Source organism: Microcaecilia unicolor, chromosome 2 (assembly GCF_901765095.1).
Source record: "Microcaecilia unicolor chromosome 2, aMicUni1.1, whole genome shotgun sequence".
Classification (NCBI taxonomy): Eukaryota; Metazoa; Chordata; class Amphibia; order Gymnophiona; family Siphonopidae; genus Microcaecilia; species Microcaecilia unicolor.
The window spans coordinates 422063558-422083416 of NC_044032.1; the positions used below are offsets into that span (position 1 = coordinate 422063558).

General features: G+C 41.3%; 1 protein-coding gene across 2 annotated transcripts in view; it reads right to left on the minus strand.

The window, feature by feature from the left end:
- The window catches only part of EMCN (endomucin), a 177334-nt gene that overhangs the window by 27098 nt on the left and 130377 nt on the right, over positions 1 to 19859 (minus strand). For both annotated transcript variants that reach the window (XM_030190743.1, XM_030190742.1), the window contains 2 exons: positions 8290 to 8424; positions 4684 to 4740 (listed from right to left, as the gene is read on the minus strand). In XM_030190743.1, coding sequence (XP_030046603.1) covers positions 4684 to 4740; positions 8290 to 8424 — 192 coding nt within the window. The remainder of the gene's footprint in view (positions 1 to 4683; positions 4741 to 8289; positions 8425 to 19859) is intronic.

The window sequence follows — 19859 nt, forward strand, 5'->3', positions numbered from 1 at the left end:
TTCTGAACCCTGGGGGATGGAGGAATGAGAGGGGGAGAGATGGACCAACAGAGGTAGCCACACACACAAGAGGAAAGGAGTGAGAATGTTGTACTTGAATGGAAGGAGTGGGAAGGCTGCATTTGGATAGGAGGGAAAGGAAAAGAGGAAATGCTGCACGTGAATGGAATGAAAGGGAAAGTTGGAGTAGGAGAAAGGGAAAAAATGCCAAGATCATGGTGGTGGTGGTGGTGGTGGGAAGGTGGAGAGAAGAAGAGATGACAAGTTAGTGGGGTAAATGCCAAGGTGGTAGTAGTGGTGGTGGTGGGGGGGGGGGGCAGAGGAAGAGATGCCAGGATCTGCGGAGAAAGAAGGAAGGAGAGGTGCTGGACCTGCAAAGTTTAGACAGAACAATAGCAAAGAAAAAGAGAGGAGCACCTGCTGGACCCCCTAGGGAGGGTGGGGAGAGGGAGGAAAGAGTGAGAAAAAGATGCTGGCTTGGGAGGAGGAAGACAGGAGGGAAGGAAGAGAGAGGGAGAGATGCCGGCATATGGTGGGGGGAGCATAGATACACAGAAAAGTTATGTTGGATAGAGCAAGAATAGGGATACAGAGATGGGAGATGCTTAATATGGCAGGAAAAAGATAAGGGCAAGGAGGACACATGGGTGATTCTGGGTAGGATAGATAAGCACGTAGAGAGAAAATGGATGGTGGACCTGGAGAGAAAGAAGTGCCAAATGGACAAGGAAACTCTGGCAAGATAGAGAGACTAGGATCAACACCATTAGAAAGATAATGAGCAGAAGACAAAGGTAGAAAAATAATTTTATTTTCTATTTATTTATTAGAATTTGTCATTTTTTGGAATGTGTTTGTCAGAACTGGTTTTAGACACGGCTGGGGCTCGCGAGAAAAGCCTCACTCATTGTCCTTCAATCTCCAGCATTGTGGCGGTAAATCTCTAGCACTGGGATGGGCCACATTTGGCGTCTCTGTAGGACCCAATATTGGAAACTGATATTTTCTTGGTCTACAAATTTTTGTTGGCAGTCCTGCACATCCCTAACTATTCTAGAATATGATCCTATTTTGTCAGTATAGAAATGTAGAATTGTAAATCTTGGAAAAGTTATTGGAAGGGATTAAAACTCCAGTATTTTATTTATTTATTTTTATTTGTGGCATTTATACCCTGCTCTTTCCTGCTCAATAGTAGGTTCAGTGCGGCTTACAAAGTATGGTACATAGTATCACAGAGATAATACGAAGTATGGTATAAAGTATCATGGAGATAGCACAGTTAAAAAGAGTGGACAATAGTATGAGATTTGCGGAAAGGAATTGGAGTGTGGGTATTGGTTGTGGTGTGGGTTAGGTATGAGACTTTGTAGGGTCATTTGGGTAGGCTTGTTTAAATACGTAAGTCTTCAGCAGCTTTTGGAAGGGTAGGTGTTTGCTGGTTTTTCGGATATGTTGAGGTAAGGCGTTCCAGAGTTGGCTGCCTATGACAGAGAAGTTGGATGCATAGTAGGTTTTGTATTTGAGGCCTTTACAGTTGGGAAGATGAAGGTTGAGATATGTTTGAGAAGAGATGGACCGGTTCCTGGCTGGAAGATCGATCAGGTTGGACATGTAGCTTGGAGATTCGCCATTGAGAATCTTGTGGATCATAGTGTGGGCTTTGAAGTTTATTCGTTCCTTGATAGGGAGCCAATGTAGCTTTTCTTGAAGTGGTGTTGTACTTTCAAATCGTGATTTGTCAAAAATAAGTCTTGCTGCTGTGTTTTGGGCAGTTTGGAGTTGTTTCATGATTTGGGCTTTGCAACCAATGAAGATGCTGTTGCAGTAGTCGGCATGGGTAAGTACTGTGGATTGCACTAGGTTGCGGAAAGTTTTCTGTGGGAGGAATGGTTTCACTCTTTTCAGTACCCACATCATGTTGAACATCTCCTTCGTCGTGGCTTTTGCATGAGTGTCTAAGGTTATTATCTCTCTAAAAACCTTGGATTGGTCTTTGTTGTGCATGCACACACTGTGGTAGCAAATTCTCCATTTTGGCAAGGATTTATAGAGATGAAGTTCCTCACTTTGTGAATAATTTTTTTTTCAGGAATTTGTCCAGAGGTTAAGGCTCTTCAGCTTGGAAAAGAGATAGCTGAAGGGGGATATGATTGAGGTCTACAAATTCCTGAGTGGTGTGGAGGTGAATCGATTTTCCACTCATTCAAAAAGTACAAAGACCAGGGGAACAATCAATGAAATTGCATGGAAATACTTTTAAAACAAATAGGAGGAAATATTTTTTTCACTCAAAGAATAATTATTCTCTGGAGGATGTGGTAATGGCAGCTAGCATGTCTGGGTTTAAAAAAAGGTTTGGACAAGTTTCTGAAGGAAAAGTTCATAGTCTGTTATTGAGATGGACATGGGGGAAGCCACTGCTTGCCCTGGGATTGGTAGCATTGAATGGTGCTACTATTTGGGTTTCTGCCAGGTACTTGTGACCTGGATTGGCCACTGTTGGAAGCAGGATACTGGGCTAGATGGATCATTGGTCTGACCCAGTATGGCTATTTTTAGTTTTTTAAATTATTATTATTGTGTGTGTGTGTGTGTGTTAGTTTTTTAAATTATTATTATTGTGTGTGTGTGTGTGTGTGTGTGTGTGTAGTGTTTTGCTGTAGTCTATTGCAAAAACTGTTCTGCAATCAATCAAGATCTAACATAAGCTTTTGAGAAAAGGGGAAATTCCATCAATGACAATGACTAAAAAACCCAGTTACACCTCACACAGGATCAACTGGTCATTTATAGTATAATCTGCTTCTTTAAGTTGAAGATGAGAAATTTAGGTGAAAAGAGATGCTTTTTTTTTACACAAATAATTCACAATGGGTGAATATTCCAAAATTTTTTTGTTTGTTTGCTTTTTTTGGAGTGATACTCTACACTTCTGTACATCTCAATCCACAAAGCTTTAACTATTAACCACTGGAAAATGCACACTATATCAACTGAAGATGAGACAGAAGCATAGGTTACTCTTTATCTTGTGGAGTCCCACAAGGGTCCATACCTACCCCTATTTTTTGAAACCCAATCCTGAGTCTCCTCACTTTACTAATCCAATCCTCAGGTATAAGTACCTATCTGTATGCTGATTGCACATTTTTGATCCACTACACTACTGCAAATAACCCTGATATTTTCCCCCTTCAGTCACGTCTGGATAATGTTGCATCCTGGCTAAAAGATTATCATTATAGAGGGAAAGTTCCTCACTCTGTGAATAATTTCTTTTCAAGAATTTGCCCTGAGGTTCAGGCTCTTCAGCTTGGAACAGAGATGGCTGAGGGGGAGTACGATTGATATGGTGATGAACCCACAAAAGACCACAACTTGCTGGATATCAGACCATGAAGGAAAACCTCTCACAGATGGTGTCCAAAACCCTTTTTTATTTCAGTAAAATTCAAGATTAATAAAGGAGACCTGACACAACTCGTGTTTTGGCCCTACTGGCCTGCATCAGGGGTCTATATAGCCAGACTGACAATTCCTTATTTTCCTGCTCAACTACTATGATCAATAAATGATTATAGACTTGTTCTCCCTAGTCCCTCCCAAGCATATTTGGAATCCACAAGGAAAAATCATTTTTATTTTCTGGCTCCTTCCTGTGGAACAATTTACCCCTTTTACTATGATCAGAAACCACATTGAGGGGCCCTTTTAATAAGTTGCGGTAGTGTAGGCATGTATATTGGGCGTGTGCCTGGCCAGTTTTTACCATTTGTACAAAAAATGGCATTTTAAGTATGGGACGGGAAAAGGGCCTGCGGTAAAAATGAAACCAGCTTGCGCCCTAAATCGGTCTGAGCCCTTGATGCCACCCATTGATCTAGCGGTAAAGGCTCCCACGCTGCACGTGCGGTGAGCGGTCGGCGCACGCCAAGTGCCGATTACCTCCAGAACCGGCACGCGTAGGAGGAAATAAATAAATAATTCATCCACGCGTCATGGGAGCATGCCAAATCTGAAATGATTGCCAGGAAGGCATGCTGGCCTGGCAGTAGTCTCATTTGGCCGTGCGCTGCACGTGCATAGAGCCTACTGCGGCTTAGTAAAAGGACCCCTTAGTAACTTCAAAACTGGTTTGAAAAGCCATCACCTTTTTTCCTTAGTTATGAACCAATCTTCCTAGTCTGCAGAGAATTTTTGCAGGTGGTTAGCTTGATTAGCAGAATGATTATTGTATTGACTTCCTCTTATTTCTCTCTCTCTCTCTCTCTCTTTGCTTTTGGATGACTGCATTGCATGTTTGTGGAATCATTTTCTGTATTTTATGGAGTTCCTTCTTTTGATTTTTCAATGTTCATCACTCTGATTTGCTTTGTAAAAAGGGTGATTTTATCAAATCAAAATAAACATAGACATTCATGAAGCTTTGCTTTAGTATTTGAAAAACTTTAGTGATGAACTAGCTTTATCATAGGAACTGGGATGGGAGGGAGTGGAAAGAAGTAAGTTTAGGTTGCAAGTCTCCTTTCTCCGAGAGAAATGAATGTGTAACATATGTGATAATGATTTTAAGCTTTCCGTCTGCATGGCACGCATGCATTTCATAATGGACAAGGGGGAACACATACTGAATGTCAGTTGTTATAGGCAGATATGACAAAGATACAAAGATATACTCACTAGAACCCGAGGGGAAAGAACTGGTTTGTTCAGACTTGCTTCCGGATGTTGTAGAGCCTAACACATCAAAACAAATACAGATGTTTCAGTAAACTGTGACCTGGGTTAATGAAATCTTGTTCACTGCTGTGGACAGATGGTTAATCTCACTTGGCCAATGGCAAAATCAAATAGCTCAGGGCTCTGTGACCCTGTTGGAAGTAAGATCTATGGGCCTGATATTCAAATGCTAGGACTAGGGGGCATGCAATGAAACTACAGTGTAGTAAATTTAAAACAAATCGGAGAAAAATTTTCTTCAACCAACGCATAATTAAACTCTGGAATTCGTTGCCGGAGAACGTGGTGAAGGCGATTAGCTTAGCAAAGTTTAAAAAGGGGTTCGACGGTTTCCTAAAGGACAAGTCCATAAACTACTACTAAATGGACTTGGGAAAAATCCACAATTCCAGGAATAACATGTATAGAATGTTTGTACATTTGGGAAGCTCGCCAGGTGCCCTTGGCCTGGATTGGCCACTGTCATGGACAGGATGCTGGGCTCGATGGACCCTTGGTCTTTTTCTGGTGTGGCATTACTTATGTACTTATGTAAAGAATTAATGCTTCTAACTTTGAGAGTTATGCTCTTAAATTGGCTTCTTTGAAAATATACTAGGACTAAGTGCCTAGGTTTATACGCAAAGGCCTAGATTCTATATATGGCGCCTAAAAAGTCCGCAAGGAAAACATTTCTGCCTAAGCGTATCCTATAAGCAGTGCCTAGATTTAGGCACGGTATATAGAGTATGCTTAGTTGATATCCCAGAGCCTAAAAATATGTGCCTCTATACACACCAACATATCTACTCTGGTGCGTAGATTTAGGCACACTAGGCCATATTCTATAACTATGCATTTACATTTTTGAATGCTCACGAAACTCCCATTTCCTAGCTCATAACCATGCCCCTTTTTGCCTGCATGCGTTAGAAGTTAGGTGCACTGCGTTATAGAATATGCTTAGCGAGTTGTGCATGTAAATTCTAATTATTGCCAAAGAGTGCTCATTATTGCTTGTTAAGTGCTATTATCTCAATTAAGTTACGCACAATGTTATAAAGCATGCCTGAATTTTGGCACGGACCTCTAGGTGCACTATATAGAATCTGGGGGAAAGGGGTTAATATTCAAAGCAATTTACATGGCCAGGCATATTCAGTGGCATTTAACCAGATAGTGATACTGAATATGCCCAGTTAGGGCTCAATTCTATATATGGTGCCAAAAAACAAATCGGCATTGAAAAAACTGCTATTGTATAAGTTGTGCTTAAAGTTAGGCATGGTTTATAGAATAGCGCTTATGCCCAGGTATCGTGCCTAACTTTAGGCACGGCCATTTGCATCAACTGAAATGTGTTGCAAATGAACACACTTACATTAGGCATATATCCCCATTATTCTACACCAACATGCATTAATTTTAGGAACACCCTATTATGCCCATTACCCTCCCATTTCTGCACCTCCTTTTTCAGATCATCTGTGAACTTAGGCACAGACCCCCCACACCTAAATTTATATGTGTAAATGCCAATTAAATCTAATTAATGCTAATAGTTGCTTATTAAAAAGCCTATTATTGGTGCTAATTAGTTCCTTATTCAATTAAGTTGCGTGCACAAATTGGGCATGCACCAAAATTTGTGTATGCAATTTTTGGCAGCTTTTATAGAATTAGGGCCCTGTTTACAAAGGCGCATTAGCATTTTTAACATGTCTGCAATTAGCACACGCACTAATCATGTAGGCGCCTATAGGGATATTGTAGGTGTGTACACAGTTAACGCGCATACATGGTTAAAGTGCATTAAAAATGTTAACACACCTAAAATGCAGCTTAGTAAACAATGTCCTTAGGGGGTTAGTGCCTAAGCTCAAACTGGCTATTATGTGGGTAGTCCGGAGGTAGAGTCAGTGCTTATACCGTTAAATAAGTACATAAGTACATAAGCATCGCCATGCTGGGGCAGACCAAGGGTCCATCGAGCCAGCACCCTGTCTCTGACAGCGGCCAAAAGAACAAACAATTTGTCCCGCCCATCCCAGAAATAGCGGATTTTTCCCACATTCATTCAATAACATTCTATGGCCTTTTCCTCCAGGAAGCTGTCCAACCCTTTTTAAAATTCTGCTAAGTCAACCGCCTTAACCCTTTTTCCAGCAATGAATTCCAGAGTCTAACTATGTGTTGAGTAAAGAAAAATTTCCTCCGATTCGTTCTAAGTGCCAATGTTCAGCACTTAACTAAGTAAAGTAACCGCATAAATAGGACGTCATAGAACAATTAAATGGATGTTCAAAATCCAAAGGTCAGAAATCTTCCTTAAGCAATTCAGTAGAAACTGCTAATTCCCCAGCCTCACCAGCCTGGCCAAAATCATAATGCTCAGTAATGACTGAATGAGGTTTCTGTCAAAGCTAGACTTCATCTGAGACTGCTGCTGGCAAAAATTTTACAAAGGAAGTTTATCAAGCAGACTATTGTCCCATAAGGCAAAAAGGGTATGACATGAAGAGAAAAATCCACTTGAAATGTTAGGCTAAAACAGGGAGTCTAGGAGAAGAATGTTGAAGATGCCCTGAAAAAGAAATCCATGTTATATCAAAAGCTCATCTACAGCAACATCTCTAAATATCTTGCATGCTGATCCAATACAATTAATAGAAAACAATCCTCAGTCTAATATCCAAATCGCTTATCTAAATAGCAGCAGCCACTATCAGGATAAGGGGGTTAGTTATTAAGGTGTATTATGGCCATGACGTGTATTATTGAATCTTAAGACATTCTAAAGGACAATAGCTTGGGTTATATTACCATAGTATATGTTAATCTAAGGTCCTGCAGGATACACAGTAATAGTTTATGGTTTACAGTTTAGTAAATTTGATACACTGCTTAATTTTATATAAAATCACAGTGGTATACAAATAGAATCAAATTAAAAACTTAAAAGAAAAAGGAACTCCAATTTATAATAGGAATATGCATACACACAAGACAGTCATACAAAAGGAAACCACGTAAGTTTTAACTGCCATATATGCCTGGATATTCAATACCTGTGCCCGGACATAGCTCAGCATTGACTATATCTGGGCATAAAGCCGTTGGCAGCCAAAAACTATATTGACTATCTACTCCAAAATTTCACTAAACTCCTTTGGATCATAAAACGTGAGTGGTAACAAGGGTGGATTTAGGGAAAAATTAGGAGCTTAGCATTTATTTTCAGCACTGGGCTCATAAAATTAGACTCATAAATCTAGGCAAATGAATGGCAGACTTAAATTTATACCGGAAGCACAAATTTTAAGCTCCTTAATTAAGATGAAGTTTCATCTGAACATTATGCTTCTAAGTCTGGATGAAAATAAGGTACAAAGGATCATAACAGAAGCCAAAATTTAGGAGCACAGCTTTTTTTGAATATCGGGCCCACAAAATTTAGGGGCATTTTTACTAAGCTGCATTAAGCACTAATGCACTCCTAACCCAGCAACGATGGCCTAACACAGAGGCTAGTATTGTTTCAAATGCATAAGGTGTTATAATACTTACTCCCATTTTCAGATTTATTATCTGCTACAGGTGTTGTCAGCTGTGATGCTATGGTTGAGGATGACAATTCTTTATGTACGTGGATGGAGGTATCATTCACTCTTTCATCTGCATCTGTCTCATTAGCAGTGGAACCTGGAAAGAACAGAGTCTGTTGTGACACTGCCTGGCTAAGCATGCAGCCTTTCAAGTCTTACAGTGTGCTTATGTGCTGTAGCCAGGGTGTGCTGGTAACTATTTAACAATGGGCTCTCTCTCTGGGCGTAGCCAGCCCTGCAATTTGGGGGGGGGGGGGGGGGGTCAGAAGTGGACTGGTGGGAGAACTGCATGCCTCTCTCTCCACCCCTCATGTGGGCATGCTAGGCATACCTTTTCTGGCAGGGGTGCTGAGCCCCACCAGCCTATAAATGGATTACCACCACTTCCCGCTGCTTGTTTCTGGCTCTGAGCATCATGCTGGGATTTCTCTCCCATGCACGAGAAGTCCCAGCTGGCTGCTCAGAGCTGGAAGGAGCGGGGAGCAGCAGTAGTCCATTTACTTGGCTTGCAGGGCTCAGCATTCCCACCAGCAAAGTAAAAGAGAATTCAGGAGGAGGCCCAAGCCCACATTTTGGGAGCCAGTTGTTAAAGTGGCCATGGCGGGTGGGGGGGAGGGCTACTTTAACAACAGGCTCCTAAAATTCTTAAAAACTTAACAAATGGCACTTGCAAGCCCATGAGAGCCAGCTCCAGCACACCACTTGCTTTAGCCCTGGCTCATTCTTTATCATAAAATGAGCACTGGGGTTCTTTTCACTGAGGATGTGAGATGGAGAGGAAACAGTACAGTTAAAATCTTAGCTTTTCTGCTTCAGAAATAATCCTCAGCTGCAACATTCCTTCTTTACAGTGCAGGAGTAATTCACCTGCATTTCTGCTTGCGGAGGTGGTGTCCCTGGTGATTAATCATGATATTAATTTACCACCTCCATGAACAGGAACACAGGCAGAAGAATTCCTGTGCAGTTTACAGGCAACACTCCTCAGCAATCATTGAGACATATAGGGGCCCTTTTACTAAGCAATGCTAAAAGGTGGCTTGCAGTATGATTAACAAGTGGGTTTCCCTGCACGCTGAAACCACTTTTAGTGTGGCTGTATTATGACCACATTTCCATTTTTCCGATTAATGGCCAGGCACTCATTTTCACCCATTTAGTAGACAGAAAGGGCTCACGTGTTACCTATGTGCTAATCGGTTGGCGTGTGTTAATGTAGCAGTGCTGATTAGCACTGTGCATGCCTACTCTCCGTCCACAAACATGCCAAGGGAATCATACGCAAATGCCTGAACTTCTGCAATAAATACAACCAACCACCGTTATAAAGAATAAGAATAATTTACGAAAGTATAATTAAAGAAAAAAATAATAAAAGATCATCAAAACAAGATAGAACCAACAATAACTGAACATGAAATCCTAATGTTGGAGAACAGTTAAAAAGCCTAACATATTAATAAATACAGAAAATACAACAAGTATACTGGCCCTTTTACTAAGCTGCATTAAAAGTCAGCTTGTGCTATGACTAGCGCGTGGTTTTCCCGGTATGCTGAGGCCACTTTTAGTGTGGAAGTAAAATGGTCACATTTCCATTTTTCCTATTAATGGCCAGGTGTTAGCTTCCAAATTAGTACATGGCCAATTGCACATGAGCCCTTATCGACACCTACAGTGGTGGAAATAAGTATTTGATCCCTTGCTGATTTTGTAAGTTTGCCCACTGACAAAGACATGAGCAGCCCATAATTGAAGGGTAGGTTATTGGTAACAGTGAGAGATAGCACATCACAAATTAAATCCGGAAAATTACATTGTGGAAAGTATATGAATTTATTTGCATTCTGCAGAGGGAAATAAGTATTTAATCCCTCTGGCAAACAAGACCTAATACTTGGTGGCAAAACCCTTGTTGGCAAGCACAGCGGTCAGACGTCTTCTGTAGTTGATGATGAGGTTTGCACACATGTCAGGAGGAATTTTGGTCCACTCCTCTTTGCAGATCATCTCTAAATCATTAAGAGTTCTGGGCTGTCGCTTGGCAACTCGCAGCTTCAGCTCCCTCCATAAGTTTTCAATGGGATTAAGGTCTGGTGACTGGCTAGGCCACTCCATGACCCTAATGTGCTTCTTCCTGAGCCACTCCTTTGTTGCCTTGGCTGTATGTTTTGGGTCATTGTCGTGCTGGAAGACCCAGCCACGACCCATTTTTAAGGCCCTGGCGGAGGGAAGGAGGTTGTCACTCAGAATTGTACGGTACATGGCCCCATCCATTCTCCCATTGATGCGGTGAAGTAGTCCTGTGCCCTTAGCAGAGAAACACCCCCAAAACATAACATTTCCACCTCCATGCTTGACAGTGGGGACGGTGTTCTTTGGGTCATAGGCAGCATTTCTCTTCCTCCAAACACGGCGAGTTGAGTTCATGCCAAAGAGCTCAATTTTTGTCTCATCTGACCACAGCACCTTCTCCCAATCACTCTCGGCATCATCCAGGTGTTCACTGGCAAACTTCAGACGGGCCGTCACATGTGCCTTCCGGAGCAGGGGGACCTTGCGGGCACTGCAGGATTGCAATCCGTTATGTCGTAATGTGTTACCAATGGTTTTCGTGGTGACAGTGGTCCCAGCTGCCTTGAGATCATTGACAAGTTCCCCCCTTGTAGTTGTAGGCTGATTTCTAACCTTCCTCATGATCAAGGATACCCCACGAGGTGAGATTTTGCGTGGAGCCCCAGATCTTTGTCGATTGACAGTCATTTTGTACTTCTTCCATTTTCTTACTATGGCACCAACAGTTGTCTCCTTCTCGCCCAGCGTCTTACTGATGGTTTTGTAGCCCATTCCAGCCTTGTGCAGGTGTATGATCTTGTCCCTGACATCCTTAGACAGCTCCTTGCTCTTGGCCATTTTGTAGAGGTTAGAGTCTGACTGATTCACTGAGTCTGTGGACAGGTGTCTTTCATACAGGTGACCATTGCCGACAGCTGTCTGTCATGCAGGTAACGAGTTGATTTGGAGCATCTACCTGGTCTGTAGGGGCCAGATCTCTTACTGGTTGGTGGGGGATCAAATACTTATTTCCCTCTGCAGAATGCAAATAAATTCATATACTTTCCACAATGTGATTTTCCGGATTTAATTTGTGATGTGCTATCTCTCACTGTTACCAATAACCTACCCTTCAATTATGGGCTGCTCATGTCTTTGTCAGTGGGCAAACTTACAAAATCAGCAAGGGATCAAATACTTATTTCCACCACTGTATTTAGTAGGTGGAAACATCTCACACGCTAACCATGCGCTAATCGGCTGGCGTGCGGCAGTGTAGCTGTGCTAACCGATTAGTGCTGGACAGGCCTACTCTCTACCCACCAAACATGCCCCCAGATGTCAGAACTACCACAGTATTGCGTTCTGGCTGCCGCTTGTTAAAATAACCCCATATATTTTAATATATTACCTGACTTAAGAATGTCTCCCAAGGCAGAACAGGATATTAAATAACAATAGGCAAATACAAACAGAGAGATGTGGAGCGGAATTTTAGAAAGGAAGCCCAACTCAGAATATGGATGGCCAAGTCTGTAAGCCATATATTTTAGAACAGGATCTGCTGACATACAGACTGTTCTAAAATACATGTGAAATGGATTTCCAAGTTCTGGCTACGTCCAACATGAACTTCCATTTTACAAACTGAAACATTCAAACTAAGAACGAAACAAAGCAAAAGGCATGGATGTCTGTGTGGCAGCAAAGGAACATTCATTCTACATTTAAATCATTTTTATTAGGAAGACATGAACACAAACAATTACAAAATTGATAATATCCAAGATATCTAGGCAGGCTCTTCCAGAAAAACAGTCAATAGCAACAATATATTGTTTCAGAACTAAATGTTCCTGAAATGTTTTCTGTCTTTTCAAATAGCACTTCCCCTCCCCTACCCTCCATATCCCCCACACTCCCATCTATATCTCTAGGATGCTACCCCAATTCAATGATCAAACCAGATATACATTTAACTGTTCTAGAATTACCCTATAAGAAATTTATATTGTAGTCCCCACAAAGAAATATTCTCCCAAATACCATGGAACTGATCCAAGCAGGTCTGGAGAAGATCTACTTTGATGTGTATGTGCAATTCTCTGACCAGCAGGCAACTAAAACATCAAAAGAAGCTGAAGGCACTGCTTCCAAAAGTGCTACATTACTATAATGGAACTTGAGCTGGGACCCCAATGTACACATTCTGGTAAGCTTTTCCTGCACCTTCTCATTGAAATGTTTTTTTCCAGCAGCCCATAAACATAATGTCTCAACTGCCAATAGGCATATATATTGCTCTTTGCCAAATTATGTTCTTTTTGTAATTCTGCAAAATCTTTCATCGATCCATCATCTTTTACCACATGCCAGTCCAGAAACACTTTGTTGTCACTGATCGGAATAAACTCTGGGTATGTGGTGAATGGCAAGGTAAGACAACTCTGTTGATGAAATTTTTAAATAGTTGCAGATCCATCACCACGTGGCATGCAGAGGCTGAAGAAGAATGCAGTCCTGTAGTACCAATATAATTTCCCTTTTCGGGCATGTAAAAGCTCACTAAAATGTAGTCTGGGCTTTAACTGTATTTCTACCGATGTAATAGAGAACTCTTCTGTACCCCTATACCAATCATTAATGTCCTGGGGTTGCATAGCTCTGCGGATAGTCAGTCTGGGTCTTTTGCCCTTCCATAAATAAGTTTGTAACATTCTGTGAACATGCTTTTTGTCTTTGGTTTTCAGATATTAAGGGAGCATTTGAAATTTGTAAAGCCAACAAGGTTATCAATAGAAATCAAACAAAATAAAACATGGAAAAGAAAATAAGATGATACCTTTTTTATTGGACATAACTTAATACATTTCTTGATTAGCTTTCGAAGGTTGTCCTTCTTCATCAGATCGTTTTCTTTTGATTTCTATTGATAACCTTTAAGAGTGGACTAACACGGCTACCACACCTCTCTACTAAAGCCAACAAGAAATGATCATCATAGTAACATAGTAACATAGTAGATGACGGCAGAAAAAGACCTGCCGTCCAGTCTGCCATCCAGTCTGCCCAACAAGATAACTCATATGTGCTACTTTTTGTATAAACCCTACTTTGATTTGTACCTGTCCTCTTCAGGGCACAGACCGTATAAGTCTGCCCAGCACTATCCCTGCCTCCCAACCACCAGCCCCGCCTCCCAACCACTGGCTCTGGCACAGACCGTATAAGTCTGCCCAGCTCTATCCTCGCCTCCCAACCACCAGCCCCGCCTCCCGATCTTGACTATAAATATTATATTATAAAGGTGTACTCTTCCCATCAAAGAAAGAGGATAAGACTGTCACATTTCAAATTTGTGCTGAGTCTCCTTAAATAGAGGAGATAAATTTAACTGGTAAAGTTTCAACCAATCTGTGGGAATAATGATACCCAAATACTTGAATGATGTGTCTCCCAGACTAATGGAAAATGACCTTCCAAATTCATCTTAACATTAGAAAGGACTGGAAGTGGTTTAGATTTTTGTAAATTTAGGCAAAAGCCCAACTACCCACCATAATCTACAATCAAGTGCAGAAACATAGATAAAGAAGAAGATGGATTTTTCAGTACCAATAACATATCATCAGCAAAGGCTAATACCTTAATTGTCTTGCATCCCAGTGTCACTCCCTTCACCTCCTCCATACCTCATGCAGTACATAACAATGGTTCCAACAAAATTAGAAAGAGTAGGAGACAGAGGGCAACCCTGTCTAGTTTCTACCTTAATGGAAAAGGAGGCAGTCCAAACTCCATTAACTATTAAAGATGCCCTTGGGTCATGATAAAGAGTTCGGAGAGCTTCCAGATACCATCCCGAAAGCCCCACATACTCTAGGGATGAGAACAAGACCTTATCAAAGGTCTTCTCTGTGTCCAAACTAGCCAGCATAGAAGGCTTTCCATGCTTCTGACAATGAGACATAGTAATAACACCTTTCTGATATTGCAGACTGACTGCCAACCTCTCAGAAACTCAACCTGATCATCTCCAATAATTATAGGAAAACGAGTGGACAGTCGTTGGCCAGAACTCTAGAGAGGAGTTTAAGATCTACATTAAATAAGAGAGATTGGCCTATAGGAGTCAGGTAATTTTGGCTGCCTACCAGGCCTCGGTATTAAACTAATCAATGCTTCATTTGCATGGGGTCATAGCACATCTTGCCCAGTCACATTGGAGTCGTATGCTAACAAAGGACTACACATCTCATATTGCAACATTTTATAAAACTCATTGCTAAACCCATCAGGGCCTACCTGTATATGATTCACAGCAGAGTGTACTGGTGTCAGCAACTCGTTGGGCTGCAGGGGTTTACCGAGAGCTGCTACTGCTTCAGGAAGGAGCTTAGGCATGCCCAATGAGTGAAGATAATTGGCTATTTGAACAGGTGAAGATGTTTCCCCTGCTGTAAAGGTATTTTGAAAGTTATTTAAAAGAATTTGAGCAGTATCAACAGTGCTAGTCTTAAGGTCTCCAGCTGTGTTTTTCAATGCTAATATATGTCTAGGACCCTTCCAAGTTTTGATCACCCTGGCCAGGAGTTTGCCCACTTTGCTCCTATATTTATGTTAGGTATATTTATGATAAGTTGCATGATCAAGAAGCAATGCGTTCAAGGCTGTATGCGTGTACTCCAAACAAAAAGAAAGCAGTGAGGTAAACCAAGGAGGATAACAAAGAATTCTTTATTGAAGATGCTAAAAAACAACCCAACACGGCCGTGTTTTGGCCCGAAGGCCTGTCTCAGGGGTCTTGATGAATCTTGGATGTTGTAATGTAGTGCTCAACAACAGGAAAGATTATATGCAAGGATCTAGCTGTGAAATCCTTCTGTTATCCTCCGTCTTGCAAAAACGCTGAAGAACAGTAGCCGATTAGTTGGCTAATGTAAATGATGCAAGTGTTTTCTTGTTGTTGCTCATGGCTTTGTGAGGTTTGTTCCTTCTTTTTGGTTGTTTTGTATGCGTGTACTGCCAGGTGTCATACGCAGTTGGAGTTGAGGAGTATGCATATATTATCTCGCTTTTCACAATGAACTCTCCAATTGCACAATTCCCTGGGAAATTCACCTACTTTAGGCACTTACATATGAGATTATGTCCCTCGAAGGATGGCCTTTGTAGTGGCCCAAACTAAAGTGGGATCACTGGCATGCTGCTGGTTATTATGTGCAAACTCATCCCATTTATTCAGAATAAATTTCTGAAAATCCTGATGCTGAAATAAGTAAGAGAGGAATCTCCAACACCTAGACTGCTGGTTGTATGATTCTGGAAGTAGGTTTACCCAGTTATGTGAATGATCAGAGATCTCCTCAGGTCCTATCATAGTAGAGCAACCACTGGGAAAATAAAAAAACACTGAGCAAGATATGTCTATTCTAGAGCAAGAACCATGTGAACTTGAAACATGGATTAAGTCCTGCTCCTCTGGGTGTAAAAGACGCCAGGGATCTATTAAGCTCAGCCATTTACAAAAGGTGTTACACAGTGTAGGGCCCTGGGATGCCCCTCTGGGATAGGGAGATGACCTGTCCAATTGCGGATCCACCATCAAATTGAAATCCCCAACAATTAATGATGGGTATTCAGAATAAGGAGTACAAATATCTGTATGATGTTGGTAAATGCATGGGTTATAAGCACTGTTCCCTCTAAACTGCGTGGGAGTCCTCTAACTGCATTGCTGCCAGTAGGGGGTGGTGCTTCAATATTGTGTTTTCAATTGCGAGGGACAGGGAAGTTACTTGGAGTCCTGCAGAGCTTGATAATCCCTTACTATTAAAAATGTGACTGTGAAACAGCACCCCACACTGGCAGGACTGTAACTTCCTCTGCTTAGAGGGAACAGTAGTTATAAGTATTTGGACCACATAATGTTAGCAAATATAAATATAGATCTGCTGCTGATCTTGTAGTGTCTCAGTGGCCTCTGACATTGTGGTTACCGTATCTTCCATGGCAGACATTCACTGCTCCAGTTCGCTAGTGCGGTATGTGGTATCTGAAACCAGGGTTTCCAGTGTTGACATGTGCCCCAATATTTTTTCTAAGTGCGGCTCAAGTGCCTGCACTACCGCTGTAGTCAATTGTTCGATATGGGCGTCTGCCAACCGAAGAGTCGCTGGCGTAGATCCATCGCCATTTTGTTCTCAATAGTCCACACTTTATTCTTGTCTTTTTTCACCTTAGAGGTCATCACTTCTCCAGTTTTCTGTACAAACTTGTCCATAAACTACTGCACTGTTGAGGTAAGCAAAATTCTCGGGTGAAAACAGTTGGAATCTGCAACGATGTGGTGAGATGGAACGGGGGGCTCAGAACAAAGCAGAAACACGTGTGCCCTCACTCACTGGATCAGTTGACCCCTCAGAACATTCATATCATAAAAAGACCATATCAATATCCATGTGAAGGAGCAGCCTAGTGGTTAGAGCAGAGTGCTGAAACCCAGGCCAGAGAACAAGAGGTTGCTGGATTAAGTCCCACTGCAGCTGTTTGTCTCCAAAGACAGGAAAATATCTACTGTGACTTCATCCAATGGAGAATTGCACAATTAGAGCACTTTCTTGTAACTTAGATGTGCCAAGTACCAGATCTAAATATGGAAGTCTCGTCCCCTTTTACAATTGAAGCTGGATGTCCATCTTTTGACTCTCCTTAGTCCTGCTGAAAACACACCCAAAACCCCTTGCCATATGTTTGTACAGCAGTTTTAGATGACCATACACTGGCTTTATAAAATCAATATTTGGGCACCAATGTGATATGGGTATCTAATAAGAACATAAGCATTGCCATACTGGTACAGACCAAAGGCCCATCAACCCTAGTATCCTGTTTCCAATAGTAACCAATCTAGGTCACAAGTACCTGGCAAGATCCCACAGTAAAACAGATTTCATGCTGCTTATTCTAGAATATAAAGTGGATTCTCCCAAGTCCATCTTAATAATGGCTTATGGACGCTTCTTTTAGGAAATCAGCCAAACCTTTTTTAAACCCAGCTAAGCTAACTGCTTTTAACACATTCTTTTGCAATGAATTCCAGAGTTTAATTACTCGTTGAGTGAAGAAATGTTTTTTACGATTCATTTTAAATTTACAACTTAGTAGCTTCATTGCGTGCCCCCTAGTCCTAGTATTTTTGGAAAGAGTAAACAAGCAATTCACATCTACCTGTTGCACTCCACTCAGTATTTTTTAGACCTCTATCGAATCTCCCCTTAGTCGTCTCTTGTCTAAGCTGAAGATCCCTAGCTACTTTAGCCTTTCCTCATAGGGAAGTCGTCCCATCCCCTTTATCATTTTTGTTGCCCTTCTCTGTATCTTTTCTAATTCCATTATACCTTTTTTGAGTTGCGGTAACCAGAACGGCACACAATATTCAAGGTGCGGTCACACCATAGAACGATACAAAGGCATTATAACATTCTCAGTTTTGTTTTCCATTCCTTTCCTAATAATTCCTAATATTCCATTTGCTTTCTTAGCCACCGCTGCACATTGAGCAGAGGGTTTCAACATACCATCAACAATGACATCTAGATCCTTTTTCAGGGCAGTGACTCCAAATGTGGAAACTTGCTTCATGTAAATGTTGGTTTTCAAAACACAAAAAGAGCTTCTACAATAAGTACCATAATGACCTAGATATGTGATAATCTAAATGTAGAAATCTTCATACAAAGAGTCTATCCTTGCAATACAGAATGTACACAAAACAAGAGTACATATCTCAGTTATATATTATCCTCAATGCTGGTAACCCACAGTAGAATGTAGGGCCACTAAAAGATATGAGGAAGCCCACTTAACCATGCCTCTGAAATGAAGGTCCGAAGATTGTTCAGGTCAAGCATTTTGTGCAGTAAATGTGTGAATAGGAACAGGGAACATGCTGGTACAAGTTTTTCTGTTTAAAGGTTTCTTAAAATAGCCTCTGCTGACTACTAGAAAAACAGGAAAGCTATATATAATGCATAGTAAGGAGATGTAATGAACATTAATGAAATGTATTCTATAGAAGACATCTGCCCTAAGGGGGTCTCAAGTAGGCTTCCTTTGCGATTTCTAAGAAGACTTCTAAGTAGTTCTCAAGAGCCTTTCTTCATCAATCCAAGATCCAAGATATCACCTGAATCCCATGGATATCAGAGCTATCATCAAATACTTGTTCAGATTTCTTATATATACTAGGAACAAATTAAATCTGCCAAGAAAAGAAATATTTATGTGGCATGATATTTATTGCTTGTAGTATAATTTTGTTGTATACATGTATATATGTTAATAATATGGTATGTTATTCACGCCATATTAATGACATTCACAACTTGTCAAAAACAAATATGCTGAATACCGGCACTTAACTGGCCAAGTGCTGACCCCACCCCTAGAATGTCCCCAAAATAGCTGGTTTTGAGACAGGTGCTAAGAGGGCCGGTTTAACCTATGGACCAGGTGAGGCAAAGGCTCAGGGCATCGGTGATAAAGGGTGCCAAAATCCCAGTCTGATCTACCTTTAAACTTGTAGAGGGATAGGTGCTGGGCTGAGATTTTGAAACTCTTTATCATCAGCATCCTGAGACAGAGCCTTACCTGGTCCAGCAGGAAGGGGGACTTGAGAGAAAGGGGGAGAACCACTGGCATGGGGAGGGGGGATGAAGGGAGAGATACCAGATTGCAGGTGGTGGGGGGATTTCCTGATTTTCAAGAACTCTATTCCTTTGTTTATGTATTATTTGAGAGGTTTATGCAGTGTTTTCCATATTATCTGACTTTTCACTTCTCCGACAACGGGTCAGTCTCGTTTAGCTCGGATGATCGAGACTGTACTGTATTTTCTATTGTCCTGCATTTCCCACTGTAATACGAATTTGGAGAAAAAAGTTGCCACAGAAAATCCTTTTGTTTAGACTTTTGCATATATGTCTACACTTGCTTAATTTCCTCAAGTCTTTTTCACAATTTAGCCTTTTTTCTTTGAAAAATGTCTTGGAAATTAAAGTTTTCCCTTTAGTTCAATGCAGCTCCAGAAAGAAACCAAATCACATTACATGTAATGTAAAACTGCGTATTCTGGCAAAACAAGTAACAACAATGTAAAGATAAACTGCCCAATATTTAGCGCTATTTAACCAGTCAGAACGGATGCTGGCCAGTTAAATAACTCTTAACTGGCTATCCGCTGATATAAATAACGCTTAACCGGCTATCCTCTGCTGAATATCCACGGTTAGTGGCTGGCACATAACCAGTTATATCACGCAATATACCTATCATAGTCAGTTATCTTCAAGCCAGCCGAAAACCCCCATATATTCAATGCTGGTCACCGGAAATGGACCGGCATTGAATGTCCGGGTTCTGTGTAGACCACGGGAGGCAGCTTGGCTATCTCCCACAGTCTGAATATCAGGGCTC